Consider the following 17,358-nt stretch of genomic DNA (forward strand, 5'->3'; position numbering starts at 1 on the left):
TTACTTTACCTAACTAGTCAGTTTCACATGGAAGGTGCTCTCTGTAGCCCTTCTGCGCATTATTACCACCTGGACTGACCTTCAGAGGACACACTTGAGAGTGAAATAAGAGAAATAAAAATGGCTCTAACTGGTCATTTTTGTTGACCATGGATTCCTAATTCATTTTCTATTTTCACAAGTATTTAATTTTTCACTAAATAGACAACTACGCCCATTTATAGAAAAAAAAAATCCATACCTTTGCTTCATGTTTCACAACTATTTCAATAACATCATTGTGTGCTTTTTCTGATGCCACATGGAGAGGTGTTAAGAAACTTTGAAAGAACAAGATAAGTGGTCCAAGTTATTTCTTTTTCATCTCATTTCCTTAAGCTGACCCATCTAAATCTAGTCTTGTTAGATGTTATCTAGCTTGATGAGATTTCCCCCCCCCCGCCAACCCAAACATACTCTTTATAATGTATCCCAGCAATCTGAAGCAGGTTTTGGAAAGTGAAGTGAGGGAGAATCATACTTCCCTCTCAGTTTTGCTGATGTAAGTCATTCCATCAGCAGAACAACTCTACTAGATCCTGTGCATTATTGGCAATTAGTACGAGTCAAGGAGATGCAGGTTGAAATGCCTGTCTAAGGCTCCTTGAGTGGCCTTAATCAAATAACTCAGGATAAAACTGGATGGCAAAACAATGTGTGTTGCTCTGGCTTTCCAGGAAGACAGATAGATGGGACAAGAAAGGAAATGAAGTGAAAGCTAACTCACTCTTTTGTCTTTTCATTAATGTTGGCTCCTTTTCTTAGAAGCAGCTCACAAACTTGCTTTCTTTTGGGATATGGAGATGCAGCAGCACAATGCTATTGAAACAATATAACCATTTCATTGTAGTCAATCATTATTGCTGTAGTAATAGATATAGTACATGAACTTAACCCCAACACTTTAATGTAGCAGAATAATTCCTGCAACACTACACTATTCCTTGAAAACAATGTGCATTTTAAATAGGATTAATTTTTAAAGATTCAACAAAAAAGTAGATACAGCTGGTATTTCATATTCGGAAGAGTAAATCTCTTAACTTTCCACAGAATTTTTCAAATTCTGTCAGCCTCTCTCCTTCTCTGTTATTCTCAAATACAAAGTGCAAAACGTATTTTCTTTCAGGAAGCTTTTCATGCACTGAAACAAATCATGCCTCTTTTTTGTAGTATTTAATGCTTCAATTAACTGTTAGATGTATGTCCTCTATTTTAACAATATAGCAACATATTTTTATCCCCTTCTTACACAGCTTTCTATGAAACACTTAAAAGGTTTATGGCAGGGTAGGTGACTGCTAAACAGCAGAGGGTCATTCTCAGACTTTGGTGGGCAGCACTCATTTATTCCTTAACACAGGAAGTGACCAAGAGCAGTGAGGTGGGTCAACTGTGCTCCCTGCAGGCTTCTGGGGGTTCAACTGACCCTTTTACAACAAAATAAAAATTGTTTGGTGTCAGGTTGAGAGCACACTGTAGTATTGTCAACTGTACTTTTATTTCTCTAAGGGAAGTGTAAATAAATTGACAAGAATACAATGTCTAGAACAGAATGGCTTAAGTTAAAACAATCTGCCTACTAAGATCAATTTTCTAAAAAATAACATTATTCCAACTTCTTAATTTAGCAATGAAAAAACCTGAATTTGTAATATCCTCAATAAATTACCAAAGCAGTTTCATGAGTCTGGGGATGTCTGAAGTTTACAATCTCAAGAGAAAGGTGTTTTTTTACACGAGCAACATCTGATTCCCTTGCAGCCTGTAGCAATGAGTGACCTTTGAATTCATCTAGAAGAGAACACATATTTTAATGGAATATGAATCTCAAACATTATGACATTTTTGTTTCTTTCAAACTACTGTTAAAACAAGCATACACATACAATTTTCAGGAAGCATATTGCACAAATCACATGACAAGCCAGTGGTTGAACACACCAAGATTCCCAGCAGTGACTTGTTAAATGCCTGCTAGAAGCAAGTCAAACTTATGTCATTTGCCTTCTGCCTGTGCAACAAAGTAATGGGATGTTGGGGTAGAAAGCAAGGATAGAAATTTAATATATAAATAGAATGTCCTTTGTACTCACATGCCAATCGCTCTTTTAACTGAGGTGTTGGAGCCAAGTCAATTGTACTTTTATTGTGGCAGTTCAACAGTGTAGGATCAGCACCATAGCTTAGCAAGAGAGAACATACTTCCACTCTATTCTTTGAAGCAGCTTCATGCAGAGGAGTGAACTGCCACAGATCCATTGCATTTACACATGCACCATGCTAGGAGACGAAAGAGAAACATACAAAATTTCTTCCTGGATTATAATAAAACTGATTTAACACATGGAAGGTACTGTCCATTTAATTCTGCATCAGAAAACAATCTATGCTAGTCTAACCAAACATAGAAACTGAACTCAGGGTAACTAAGTGCATTTCTGCAACTTCCCTTTCTTCACCCAAGGTCACCGTTAAAGATCATAACTAAAACATGTTTGGCAGGGAACTTGCAGTCCTAATGTGATGACACCATAGCTCCCAAAGTCTACAGGCTTCATCCTGTAGCAAGCAACCACATCCTGCTTCTCCCTGTTACAGCTCTCTACATTCCAACTATTGATATTTGTTCACAAAACCTCTAAAAGATACTTTTACAAAAAACATTGCTTGAAACAAAGACAGAAGGACACAAAGAATGCATTTTGCAGTTTCACAAGGACAAAATTAGTTAATTCAACATTTTACTCAACAAATTGTTTTCCTTAAATTTTGGTCACATTAATCTAAAACAGACTCCGTAGTGAGCAGTTTACCTACATTTCTGACTGTTTTCAAAGTCAAAAGTCTAACATCAATTTTGAATTACCCGTTTTTCATTTTTAAGTAGAAAACACAACAATGCCTTCCCCTTAAAATTGCCACATAATTAAAAAAACCCAACAACACTAACCTTTACTAGAAGCTCTGTTACTTCATAGTGACCATAGGAACAAGCATTATGAAGAGGTACAAGATCTCTAAAGAACAAATAAATCCAGCAATTAAGTACATAACAACTGTGAAAAAGGATTCAACTCTTCACACTAAACAATAATTATTCATCCTCAGTATCACAACAGAAAACTACTTATCTTACAAAATAGAAAACCACACATTGTGTGTTTTTAATTTATCAACACACTGCTGTGGAAAGATCTATTACAGTAATGAGGTCCTACCAGAGTAAATGAATAATTTGACTGCTTGTTTTTTATCTTGGGAATTTTAATCAAGTTAATCTGATTACAAATGAAAAAGCTGACACTAGAGACAGCTTGGAACATAGTAAAAATTGGGTACTTGTTTTTAATCAACCTATGATTTAAGATGATATGCTGTAGAATTAACTCAGGAAATCTTGAGTGACCTCCCTGTCCCAAACATTATCGATTTCTACAACATTCTAATCAAACAAAGCACAATATGCTGGAAGAAAGAATCCAAGTGTTACTAGTGCAAGTTAATGTCCTAACCTGCCTTTATGGTTGATCCAAAATAGTCATTTAATCACATAATTAAGAATTTGGTTTCTAAAGATACAATAAAAATGGCCTGTTCTTGGAATCAAGTATTACAAATTGAAACATTCTCATTTCTGACACAAAACATGTATTTTGATCAAATTTCCAGATTACATTACCACCTAACAATTACTCACCCCTTATCCTTCGCATGCACGTCTGCTCCATGCTGTAAAAGAAGCTGCACAATCTTAACACGGTTATAACCAGCAGCTAGGTGTAGAGGAGTTGACTAGAAATAAAATAAACGAACAGAACATTTAACAAATATGTTCATTCTGTGTTATCTATAGCAAAACAGATATGAGACTAAGGGTTTTCCTTGAAAGTTTATGACTGGTATGATGCTACCTATTGGGTTTTGTATTTCTTTTCTCATGTTTTTTAATATTTCAACAAGTATGTATGACTGCCATAAGAATTTACAGAGGGTGCAAGTAGTCACAAAGGGTACAGCAAATACTTCCCCAGACAGAAGGATCCCTCAGTTTGCAACAAGTGAAATCCAGATACAACTCATAGTATTAACAGTTTTTTCCATCAACTGCAAGACTAATTTGATCACTGCAAATCAGGGAAAGGATTGTATCTCATGCTTCTACACAAACTAAGGGCAAAAATTACTACACTCTGTTCTGAAGAACAATAGTTACATATACAAATCTAAAAGGGAGTATGTAATTATAAGAGGCTTTTTAAAATTTGTGTCACTTTCAGACACAAAGGTCATGTTGTTGTTGTTTCAATGTATACACAGTGGTGCCTCGCATAACGTTTTTAATTGGTTCCCAAAAAAAAACCTTATGCGAAAAAAACTTTATGCGAAACACCATTTCCCATAGGAATGCATTGGAAACCGGCTAATCCATTCCAATAGGCACGGATTGGCGTCCTTAAGCGAAAAAAACCATAGGAAACATTGTTAAACGATACAATGTTTCCTCCATTGGAATGTATTGAAGCCGACTCAATACATTTCAATGGCTTTGCGAAGTCAATTTTTGCAAATTTAAGTGTGTCATAAAAGGGTCAAAATGGTTTTAAATGCTTGGATTAGCTTCTGCACCCTCTAAAACGGATGCAAAAGTTAATTTGGCTTTGAACTGACTTTTCGTTAATTTATGGTGAATTTTTTCCCCCCAACTTTTGACAGCTGTCAAAATCTGACAGCTCCATTGTTTCCTATGGGGGAGAAGAAAATTCACAAAAAATTAACGAAAAGTCAGATCAACGCCAAATTAAGTATGCACACATTTTAGAAGGTGCACTAACAATTCCAAGCATTTAAAACCGTTTTTCAACATGTTAAGACACTTTTGTAATTGAAAAAATGAACATCGTTAAGTGAAGCAGGGGACCTAAAACCAAAAACGTTAAGCGAAGCATGGTCCCAAAATCGCTATGTGAAAATCGCCCATAGGGAAAAACGTTATACGAAGCACAATCTGACTCTGAAAAAATAAACGTTAAGCGAAAAAAACGTTAAACGAAGCAAACGTTATGCAAGGCAACACTGTACTGCCTCACAGGACTAAAGCGCTCTCTGGGCAGTTTACAACATAATGATGCAAACAATGCTTAGCTCCTCCTCCATATGAATAGCATCTCACACACCTGTTTTTTCACATAATGAATAAGTAACTGGCAAATTTAAACAGTGCATATCTTCTATATAAGATTCCTTAGTGACATAATTGCTAACTGGATTTCAAAACAATTCTATCACATAATATTAGATTGTGAATATTTCTGAGTACAAATATAATTTGAGCAACAACCATAAACAACTTTAAACCAAACCAAAACACAATAGTAAAAATGATTTAATGTAATGCCTTTCATCTGAACATTTAAAAGTATATAATGCTTTTCATCTGAACATTTAAAAATGTTTATGTTTAAATAAAAATACCTTTCTGCCATCACTTGCATGACAATTGACATTTAATGGTGTGAGAAGAGCCATTAATTTTTCCTCATTTCCACTCCTAAAAAAAATTACATTCATGAACATTATGCAGTCACATTTCTTTATGGTCTATGCAACATTACAAAGCTATTACGGACACCTACGCTGCTGGTACTAAAATTAAAACTTTGGGGTGGATTTTATTAGGGCAATCATAATTAATTATCAAGCAACAACTGACCTAGTACAGTAGTACTTTCTAATATGATAATTAAGCTGCAATTCTGTATACAATTACTTAGAAGAATAGAACTCAACTCAGTTGGGCCTGCTTCTAAATAGACAAGCATGAGACTGCACTCTAAAGAAGGAACAAAGGTTCTTTTAGCAAACATTTAACAAAAAAGAAAAAAGCGGTGTGGTCCATGCACACAACTCAAAGACAAGGGAGGGGTGATATGTTTACAGATCACTAAAATCTCACAAACAGAAGATACTTATTGACTCCTGGAGTCTTCATCAGGCTGGGCATGAATGAGCTGGAAGTGGTGCAGAAAAGCTCTAAAAGTTACAAAATTGACTAATGTTTACCTAATAGTGGTTACTGAACTTCTTTTAATTGCATACCTTTAGGTACCTTTTCTAATCCAAAAAATGATTGTTTAAAAGATCTCTCCAAACTAGTTTTTGAGAATAGGATTCCAATCTTAAAGAGCCGCTATCTTCATATGTAGCAATGGAATATACTTGGAAATCACAAACCTCATATCAGGGAATTCAGGTTACCACAAAAGGCTAATTACACTGCTTGAGCTTCTGCCTTCCAATTACCTAACACTTCAGAAATAATTAAAAATGCAATAATCTCATGCAACTGTCCCCATGCAAGGAAAAGCAGAAAGTGGAAGTGTGCTTGTGGCCCCAGCCAGGTATGCACTAGTCTCATTTAGCCACTAGGTGTTTACAGATTGGCATATACATCTAAACTGAGAAAATGTGGATGTCAGCAACATAGCCTCTGCTGCCACCTTCTCCATAAGGAGAACACCTGAACGCGTTTCATTGTACGTACATAGAACTAGAATATAAACTCTTACTGGAAATGGATTCAGGTATGATGATTCTGAAATCTCAGTGTCCGACCACTTCTTATGTATATAAAGTTTATCATTTGAGTCTGACATTAGGGTCATGGAAACAGCTTTTTAGCCTTTCATTGCACTTGCCAAAATAATCACTCTTATGCATATGATCCCTCAAGATCTTGGAGCTTATTTTGTCTCTTTTTTCCCCAGGCCTGAAAGTTCTGAGATAGTCTTACTTCTCTAATTCCTGCTTACCTGGCACTTTCCAAGAGTTCATCTTTCTTGTATTCACCTGAAAATTAATAAATAAAAGATTAGGATTTTACACTTCAACATAAATCCAGGTGCAAAAATCTTTCAGAATCTCTAGAGTGACAAAGTCTTACATCTGAAAATAATCATATACAGTGGTGCCTGGCTAGACGATGATAATGCGTTCCACTGAAATCGATGTTAAGCGAAATCATTGTCTAACGAAAAGCATTTCCCCATTGGAATGCATTGAAACCTGTTTAATGCGTTCCAATGGGGAAGAATCGTCGTTGTCTAGCGAAGATCGGCCATAGGAAAGCCACTTTGCGAACTGCCGATCAGCTGTTTAAATCGCTGTCTTGCGAAGCTTAGGTCCCGAAAACACCTGTTTTGTGAGCGCGGAGGAAGCTGTCAAAATCGTCGTCTAGTGAATATCGGTTTGCGAAGCAGGGACCAAACATTGTCCAGTGAAATTCCCCCATAGGAATCACTGTTTTGCGAATCGCTATAGCAATCGCAAAAAGTCAATGTCTAGCTAAAAAATTGTCATGCGGGGTAACTGTCTAGCAAGGCACCACTGTACAAATTCTTTTTAATGAAGTTAGAAGCTGCTAAGTATTCAGAGAAAACTAGAAAACTTGTAAATTACACACAAGTACATTTTATGTCCATGTATATGAACTCTATTATGTTGGTATTAAAGGAATTACCGTATTTTTCGTTCCATAAGACGCACCTTTCCATAAGACGCACCAATTTTTTAGGAGAAGAAAACAGGAAAATATAATCTTCTTCGCTCCATAAGACGCACAGACTTTCCACCCCCCTGTTTTGTGGGGGAAAAGTGTGTCTTATGGTGAGAAAAATATGGTAATTACTGACTTTGCCCAAACACCTATTTTCCAAATATTACCTATTGCTACATAATGACAGGATAAACAAGCTCTTTCTACTGCTTTCCTTTTTCTTTCTTTCTTTCTTTCTTTCTTTTTTGAATGACAACAAATGAGTAAGTTATTTCTTTAAATGCTTGATGATCCACCTCTAAAGTGTTCATTTTTTTCCATAGCAAGCTTCCTCATATCATTATTCTTCCAGGCATCATGCTGTCTTGGCCTTTTACATTATTACAAAGAGTGTTTGTTTCAAAATGGGCTCCCCTAGACAGCTTACTGGCTGTATGTTCGAGTACCTGGCTGTGGAGCCAAGATCAAGAGTTGGATTCTCCACTGCATTTCCCAGGATAAAAGCCAGTATGTGTGGCTTTCGGCAAGGTGCACAGTCCCAGAGCAATCCCAGAAGAAGGGACTGGTAAACTACTTTCTGAGTTCTGTATTCCCTGAAAACTTTGAGAAGGGTTGCTATGAGTTGGAATTCACTTCTTTGTACTATACAGTGGGCAAAATCCTATTCCTTAACGCTGTACTAAATAAACCCCAATTGGGCACTGGAGACGTTTAATTTAAAGTAATTAAAAGTTTCTTATCACCCTCCTTTTAGGTTTTGAGGCTCCCTAGGGTTCCCTTTTGCTTTTTTTGGGGGGGAGGGAGTCTTTAATAGTAAACATTTGCTGTCAGATTACTGCTGGCAGGATCGGGATTACTACCAGTAATCTAGCAGCATTTTTTATTATTATTAAAGGCTCTCTCCTGTCCCTAGGCTCCCAAAGGCTTGTCCCAGGCAAAAGGGGGCGTTAAGGAGCTGAAAACCTAAAAGAAGAGGAATACAGTGGTGCCTCGCATAACGTTTTTAATTGGTTCCAAAAAAAAAAACCTTATGCGAAAAAAACTTTATGCGAAACACCATTTCCCATAGAGATGCATTGGAAACCGGTTAATCCGTTCCAATAGGCACGGATTGCCGTCCTTAAGCGAAAAAACCCATAGGAAACATTGTTAAACGATACAATGTATCCTCCATTGGAATGTATTGTAGCTGACTCAATAGGTTTCAATGGCTTTGCGAAGTCAATTTTTGCAAAATTAAGTGTGTCATAAAAGGGTCAAAAATGGTTTTAAATGCTTGGATTAGCTTCTGCACCCTCTAAAACGGATGCAAAAGTTAATTTGGCTTTGATCTGACTTTTCGTTAATTAATGGTGAATTTTTTTCCCCCAACTTTTGACAGCTGTCAAAATCTGACAGCTCCATTATTTCCTATGGGGGAAGAAAAAATTCACAAAAAATTAATGAAGACTCAGCAACTGTTCTAAATTCTTGGGTTCGTTAGAGGACCCCCTAGGTTGTGTGCAAACCTGATTTGGCTTTGATCTGAACTTTCGTTAATTTTTTGTAAATTGTTTTCTCCCCCATAGGAAAGCATGGAGCTGTCAGATTTTGACAGGTCCATTGGTTCCTATGGGCCAAAAAACAAAAATTCACAAAAAATTAACGAAACGACAGATCAAAGCCAAATCAGGTTTGCACATGACTTAAGGGGTCCTCTAACGAATCCAAGCATTTAGAACCGTTTTGGACCCTTCTAAGACACTTTTTAAATTGAAAACAAAAAAAACGTTAAGCGAAGCAGGGGACCTAAAACCAAAAACGTTAAGCGAAGCATGGTCCCAAAAACGCTATGCGAAAATCGCCCATAGGGAAAAACGTTATACGAAGCACAATCTGCCTCTGAAAAAATAAACGTTAAGCGAAAAAAACGTTAAACGAAGCAAACGTTAAGCGAGGCACCACTGTACTTTAAATTAAATGCTTCCAAAGTTACATTAAAAGAAACATGTAGCTTCTTATTACCTTGAGTGCCAATGTCCTATGAGAGAAAGTTTCTCCAACTTCCCATACTTATATAACATGATGGCTATCTCAGTCTTTTCAGAGCCCAAGGAAAACAACAGCAGCAGTTGTTAGCCAGAGCAAATTTAAATCTTATGAATCACAAGATGGTCCAACTACCTGTAAGTACTGCTTTCGCAGAAGGATCTGCTAAGTCTAATGCTGTTCTCCCATCAGTATTGCGGATAGTTGGATCAGCACCATGCTGTAACAGTACTGCAATGAGAAAGAACAATGATACTTAAAATTTTTCAACAGAATTCTACTTTGAGGACTAGGAAGAGAACATAGTCCAACAAGGCATGGTACAATTTCTCATTCATCTGAATGCCTCCTCACACCAATCAGACAATATAACAATTTAATATTATAATAACTTTAATCCATCGTAAGAATTTGATGCAAAACATTAAATATTGCATGAGAAATATGTGCATGTTTTGTAAAGCAGTTCTCTACAGAATAGGACTGGAAAAGAACTACAGGGGATTATAATTGTAGCACTGACTGCTGGAACAAAACAGAGACAGAAATCACATTGAGAACATACATCTTTTCCCACAATTTTCAAGTTATCTTTCAAAGATGAGTACACTCTACAGTCCCACATGCATTCTGTTCCTCCCACTTATTTGGTGCATGTATAACAGAACACAACAGGAAAAAAATGTCTCATCTTCCTCTGGGTTCATCTCTATGAACCAGAGATCTTCCAAGTAATTTCTGCAAGCTCTTAATGCTTCCTCACTGGAGACCAGGGCCAGAAAGATAAAACTGGATGGGGACGTTATTCTAAATAATGGTTGAAATCCTGTCACTTAGCATAGTAAGTAGGGTCATTGAATCACTTAGGATTTGGTCAGTGAACACCCCCATAAGTTCCACTGACTTGATGGGCAAATATCTTTAATCTTTACAAATGATGTTTTAGACACACACATGTGGACCATGTCCTAGGAAAATCTGGACACTTTTCATATTTGTAATTACCTTGTCAGCTTCCCATGACTGGAAACAAAAAAACCTGGATTAGTTCACAATATATATGACAAAGAACACTTTGACTAATTGAAGACTTTTATCAATTCTTGACTGTAGTTTAGGAAATTTTAATCAAGGTGACATACGCTTCTTGTGCCCAGAAGAAAACCTTGTATGATCTTTAATTAAAAGACAGATTTGTAGATCAACTTATATAATAAATCCTGATAAAAGGCTTGTCAGTATTTACCTATGCAAACATCAATTTTTCCCTTAATGGCGGCTTCATGAAGAGGAGTGTAGCTCCAATTGTCCCGTGCATTAGGATCTGCACCATGGCGCAGGAGAAGATTCACTACTTCAGCATGACCAAAAGAGCAAGCATTATGAAGTGGGATGAGGCCTCCATCATCTCGTGCATGAACATTAGCACCACTCTGAAGCAAATACTCCACTACATCCCTCCGACCAAAACCTGAAACAAACAGGTAGCTTGATATAATAACTAATAAAAAGAAAATAGCTACAAAAAAAATCAACATTTGAACTTACAAACTCCTTCTGATATGCCTCTGATATGCAACTAAATCTTGGATCTGCTACTGGCTTAATAAACTAACTTCTGGTAAGAGGTACAACATATTTTTCACACTGAAAATTTCCAGGTTTTTGAAGCCACAGGCAAAAGCTCCTGTACCATTTCACCCCAGAAATAAACAGAAATTAGGACAGAAATTGAAGTAATGGCCTATTATGTATTTATACTGGTGAAACTCTACTGGCATTAATTTTACTGGCAAATTACTGCAAGTTAAAAAGCAAGTATAGGCATTCACTGTTGCAAACCAGGCAACTCAGTGCACGACAGTGAAGACTGACACTGATGACTAATAATAATTGGCCCAGTCTGCTTCTAGGCATTGCTTGGGGACACTCACAAACCCCCTCACATGGAAAAGACTAATAGCTCTTTACTTATTATTTAATTACTAAGTAAGAATTATTAATAAGACATGGGTGATAGTGAAAGCAATGTACCTCTGATAATTACAGGCAAACGGCATCTTGCAGGCTTTCATATGTTTACATGCATAGAAATATGTTTTACCACACAAAGGTTCAGCACTTTTAAAAAGGGGGAACTGCCCACTGCAGCACAGGTTAAGGGCCTGATTCCATAGCATGTTGAGATGGGGATGGTGGTTTAGGTTAAACTGATCCATGCAGCTTAAATGTCTTGGACTAGCCTTACTATGGGCAGCCCTATTTCTTCTAGAGTTCTCTATTGGCTGACAGGTTGATATACCAGCATACAGTGGGGTCTCGACTTACGAACAGCTTGACATACGAACGTTTCGACTTACGAACCGCTCTCATAGGAATATATGGACTCGACTTACGAACTTAAATTCGAGTTACGAACTCTTTCCCCCCCCCTTTTTTAAAGCTAAGTCATCTTAGGTTAAAAGGAAAAAAATATCCCCCTCTAGTGGCAGAAGGCGGAATAGCAGCTTCCCATTAGTTTCTATGGACAAAAAGAGCAGATACGGATTAAATGGTTTTCAATGCATTCCTATGGGAAATGCAGATTCGACTTAAGAACTTGCCTTCCAATACGGATTAAGTTCATAAGTCGAGACCCCACTGTATCTTGGTTGTCTGTTGGGTGGATTAAAATTGATGATTTTTTAAAATTAAAAATGTTTTTATTTAAATTGGATTTTTTATTTAAGTCAAATTTATTTTAATGAAATGTTTTTGGAGGAAAAATCTATCTAAATATAGTTTTGTTTAAGATACATTATAGTTCAGCATGAAATAGAACTCAGTTACCGGTATGTAGCGTAAAGCTGTATAGTCATGTAATATTCACATTTTTTGTAAATTAATTCAATTAAATCCAAGTTACCCAAGCTGAGATAACATGTACTTTTTCACAGTAAAAATGGTATAAATGAACAAAGTTCAGCAAAAGACCTTAATCACATTGTTGTTCTGCAAATCTATGTACAAACATGTACTCTTTCATAGCTACCAGCAAGAATGAGTCTTTACATACTGCTTAGTGATTTAAATCATGTTTTAAATTGTGATTTAAATCAACCAGATTTAAATCAAATCCACCCTGGTTGTCTGCCAGTGGAAAAATTAAGGGGACAAGGAGTTTGAATTTAAAACAGAAAATAAGTTGCAAACAAATGCAGGAATTCATTATTTGGATTTGAGACATTGTTTTCACAATCAGCATTTTCAGGAAACATGCTCAAATAATTGTCAAACATTTTTAAATCACCTATTTTATAAGATGAAATGAACAACTCCATGTAGGACTATACAGCATACATAATCATCCTTCCTTCAAATAGTTTCCACCTCTCAAAAAGAAACAAATGTCTATCTCAAACTAAAATAACATAATTTAAATTATACATATTAAACTGAATGTCTCTGCAGTACAGTGACCACAATCACCCAATACTGGAGTCCACTTCATACAGTTTCAATAGCACTTAGAAACCATTTTGTAAGAATTAACAGCACACCACACAAATATTAAAAACAAACAAACCCTACCTTACAAAGCATTTCATTTATTAGTATAAAAGGAACAATAGGTCCTTTTATAGGAGTTATCATCTCATTATTTTTCCCATCTTGAACTATATTATTACTGCTGTTTTTTATTTTATTATACTGTTTTTATTTTATCTATTGTTAGATGGGCGGGGTATTAAATCAATCAATCAATCAATCAATCAATCCTCCCTTTCCATTTTTTGATAATTGAGAAATGTACATACTGGAAAAGTCTGTCCTTCCATCAATCTTGCCTAGCCTTTCCCTCAAGCCTCCAAATCCCAATTCATTACAGCTCAGCTTGAGCTTCAATTAGCTGAACTCAGACATCACTGAACAAAAATGGCACTACATACCACTAGATTCATCAGTGGTCCTGACTTTTACTGAAACAGTGGTGGGCAAAGTACTGTACTCATTCACTGGGTTTATATTTAATGCTCCATCAGTTTGTGGCTAATCAGAATTTGGCTTGTGGTAGTGTTGTAACCCATCATAACCCTTAATTATAAGCCATATGGTTTTGGTTTTGGCTGGTTATGAACTCTGGCTTGTTTAAATAATGGTTTGTCATGCCTAAACCCAGAACAATGATTTGTGAACCTGGCTAGTTTCTCTAACTGTTCAATCTTGAAACAGGAGCTGGTAAAAGGAATTGGAGAAAAACATAAAAGAAGTGGGAAGAACAAACTGCTTTGTTCAGTCACATGCAGACCAATAAAAACAAACCACGGCTAACATAAACCACAGCTTAATGTAATGGACAAACATGGCCATTCTTTTCTTCTACTACGTAAAACACATAATAACTACAAGATAAGAGGGTATGCAAGACCCAGGCTAGGTAGAAAGTGTGAGTAGTTTGTATAGTTCAGCCATACCTGCATCTCAAAACAAAACATTCAAAACATTTTATGCTGTGGGAATCATTACAATAATCTTGAAAAGAAAACCAGTATTACCCCCAAACTGTGAATAGGCACAGTCTCAGAATTTTTGCTTGTTTTCATGGATAACCCAAAAACTGGGATTCTTTGCCTCTAACAGGGCAGCTCTGCTGATGGGCATCTCAGCAATAAAATAGCAGAACAAATCTCAGCTTTCTTTCAATGCTGAAGCTAGACAGGGGATGAGATCCAATGTATAACTGCTAACTGATTACCACACTATTACAAGACCAAGATGAAAACAAGTGCAGCTCAAGCTTATTAGACGGTGGCATCACACTTGCCACAACAAATGGAAACCTGGAATCCTGCAGATAGAATTCTGGCACACCCAAGTCTGCCACATGAAATCTGAACTGCAGACTTCATACCTCACCTCTGAAGTAATCACACTAGCCAATAATCCAGTAATTTGTTTTTCCATTTATAATGGAGACTAATAAACACTATAATCTATAATGGTAAACAAAATTCATGGACACAGGCAAACCTAAATACATACACGTCTGACCATGGCTAGCTGGCCATCCAACTTCCATCATCTCTCATCCTTGGTTACCAAGAGTAGGGTGCTGCATCCAACAAGCACCTCAAGGACCACTGCCCTCCCGTGACAATGTTTACACGCAAATACTCAAGAACACAATGGGCACACACAAAGCATTTTCAAAGCAACCACATTAAGATACTGTATTTAGAAAGAATGATCCAACACGCAGGACAAATGTCTAATAAAATGCCGTGTACCCTTTGTTATCTAAACAGGAGATATAATGCCTCGTGAGGTTTTAAGACCTTCGCAACGACTGCACCAACCACTCATCTATAGACAATAGACAACGCGCATGAGGCATTCAACAGGAGGCTTTTGTCACGACTTAATGATTTTTAAGTCTTTAGACAGGCTCACAAAACGTAAGGGAAACGATATGGGGAGCCTCAGCTTCCCCCCCCCCCAAGTGGGAACCGCCTGTGGATCCCTCTGTGTCCATTTAAGCACAACCCCGAGGCGAGCGACCCAATACCATCTCCCGATCCTGACGACCCAGTCGCTCTCGGCAAAACCAAGGCGTTGCTCTCCTCTCTCCTCCTCCCCCCCTCCCCGAATTTCGGTTCCTTCAACTTCTGGCCTAATGGGAACAAAACCCGTTCCTCCTGGAAGGAAAGGATGCCGCCCCGGCTCTCTTGGGGCCTTATAAACCCCGCCACCCAGCCCACCGAGGGGGGGCAGCGGCGCCAGACGAAGGGGTCGGTCCAGGGGCCGCTCCCGCCGGCTCCCCGCTCCGTACCTGCGGCGAAATGGAGGGGGCTGGACTTCCTGCCCGCCGTGTCCCTGCCGTTCACATTCTCGGGCCTCACCAGCCGCTTGACCCGCTCCACGTCGCCGTTCCGGCAGGCTTCGAAGAGCTCGCGGGCCGGCTCGCTCGCGGCGGCGGCGGCTGCTCCCGCTCCCCCGCCGCCGCCGCCGCACGACGACGACGACCGCAGCGCTTCCCCCAACGGACCCGCCGCCGCCGCTATCCCGCCTCCGCTGCCGCCCGCGCCCCGCCGCCCAGCCATCCCGGGAGAGCCCAAACTCCTCCGCCGGGCCCTGGGCCCGCCCTCATGCAGCGCCCGACGGCCGCCCTCGCGGCCCCGAAGGGTCTCCTGCCTGAGGGAGGGAAGCGCGGCAGGGAAGAGGGCGGCCGCTGAGGGGAGGCCAGCGCCAGCGCCAACGAAGGCCAAAGCGGCCCAGAGAGGCCGGGGCGGCCGAGGTGCGCGCGCAGGGAGGAGGGGGGCCCGAAAAGGTGTAGTAGGCTGATCGCTGAGCATGCGCGATGGGAGTGGAAGGGGGCGAGAGATGGACGGAGCGCAGAAGGATGGGGAGGCGAAGCGTGTTTCTGTCTGCGTGCCTAGGGATGTTCTCTGGATGACCACGCCGCGGGTCTTGAGTGGCTCGCAATGCGATCCTATACACTCCCGGGAATTAATTCCCATTTAGCTCACTGAGGTTTCTAAACGGACTTGTCGGTAGGATTGCACAATAAGCCTGTACTCGCCTACCTGCGAGGAAGTCCGATTCAGTTCAGTGGAGGTCGGGAGGGACTCCTGAGAAGAGTTTGGTGGCTTAGGCGCGCCTCTTAAGATCATAGGAACCGGCTGGCATGAGCTGTCCGTGCGAGGGGCAGAAATGCGATGTTCGGGATCGCATACCTGCTTGAAGACGTAAGATGAAAAGAGTTCGGAGACTGTACCTCTGAGCTCCTGGAGACTTGCATAGAATCCCTCTATTGCAAACATATCAAGTGTTTGTTAACTCTGGTGTTTATAAGAAATAAAAGATTTCGATGTTGCGTTGCTCCATTTAAAAACGCCAAGAATTCAAAATGCTTATTTACAAAGACCAACATTCACATTTATGTACAGTATTGTTATAGAGCAGCAGGACACTTCTGTGTTATGGCAACCTATGAATTGCTGATGTTCAAAAGGCCTTGTCATTAACTGTTCTTGTAGACATTAAGACCACAGTTTTCTTTATTTTCTTTTATGTGTTAAATATTTTCTGCTCCTAGAGTGTACAGTACATGGTTGCATAGATACGGAGTTAAATATATGGCTGTGAGGTTTGAAATTGGGAGTATGATTTCCTGACTTTGCAAGGCAAGAGCCAGCCTGTGTAGCCTTGGGCAAGCTGAGCGACCCCAGAAGAAGGCAATAGTAAATCACTTCTGTTTACTCTATATTTAGAAAACCCTGGAAAGGACTGCCATGAGTCAAATTAATTCAACATTGTGTAATTATTATTACTTACTCTTTTCCTGTGCTCATTAGTTTATCTACCATTGTTGACTTTTCAGTGAGCTTTCTAATTATATGTCATTTTAGCTTCTAGAGAGAGCTCAGGCTTCTTTTTCAAATCTTTGATACCCCTAAAACTATCCTTCAGTATCAGATTTCAAATAATATTTTTTTCTGTAAATTGTTTTTATTGTTCAGCTTCCACATCTATACATAGAACTCTGTGAATACTGTGGTGGGGATAATTTTGACATTGTTGTCTAGCAACAAAACCTTATACTTGAGGATCCTACCTTAATTCCAGTATAGCTACCCTTCCAAGCAATTTCCATTTTGATTGATTAAAGACAACAGGATTAAAGATAATCTTTGACAAGTTTTTCTTCTAGTAATTGACTGGTATCCTTCTGGTGTTTGAGTAAGTTTTGTGTGATA

General features: G+C 38.8%; 1 protein-coding gene across 4 annotated transcripts in view; it reads right to left on the bottom strand.

Moving 5' to 3' along the window:
* Positions 1–16,229, bottom strand: part of TNKS2 (tankyrase 2) — a 49,772-nt gene extending 33,543 nt beyond the window's left edge. The window contains exons 1-11 of one of the 4 annotated variants that reach the window (XM_078391331.1): positions 16,186–16,229; positions 10,869–11,093; positions 9,758–9,853; positions 6,852–6,888; positions 5,515–5,590; positions 3,740–3,834; positions 2,993–3,059; positions 2,136–2,322; positions 1,712–1,833; positions 767–858; positions 242–320 (exon numbers count right to left, since the gene is read on the bottom strand). In XM_078391331.1, the coding sequence (XP_078247457.1) occupies positions 242–320; positions 767–858; positions 1,712–1,833; positions 2,136–2,322; positions 2,993–3,059; positions 3,740–3,834; positions 5,515–5,568 (696 nt within the window). In that variant the 5' untranslated portion in view covers positions 5,569–5,590; positions 6,852–6,888; positions 9,758–9,853; positions 10,869–11,093; positions 16,186–16,229. Of the gene's footprint in view, positions 1–241; positions 321–766; positions 859–1,711; positions 1,834–2,135; positions 2,323–2,992; positions 3,060–3,739; positions 3,835–5,514; positions 5,591–6,851; positions 6,889–9,757; positions 9,854–10,868; positions 11,094–12,911; positions 13,613–15,431; positions 15,910–16,185 lie in introns of those variants that run through there. The other 3 variants (XM_072995303.2, XM_020803186.3, XM_072995304.2) reach the window with 3 other exon arrangements.
* Positions 16,230–17,358: the final 1,129 nt, after the last annotated feature.

This window comes from Pogona vitticeps, chromosome 3 (genome assembly GCF_051106095.1).
Source record: "Pogona vitticeps strain Pit_001003342236 chromosome 3, PviZW2.1, whole genome shotgun sequence".
NCBI classification, from domain to species: domain Eukaryota; kingdom Metazoa; phylum Chordata; class Lepidosauria; order Squamata; family Agamidae; genus Pogona; species Pogona vitticeps.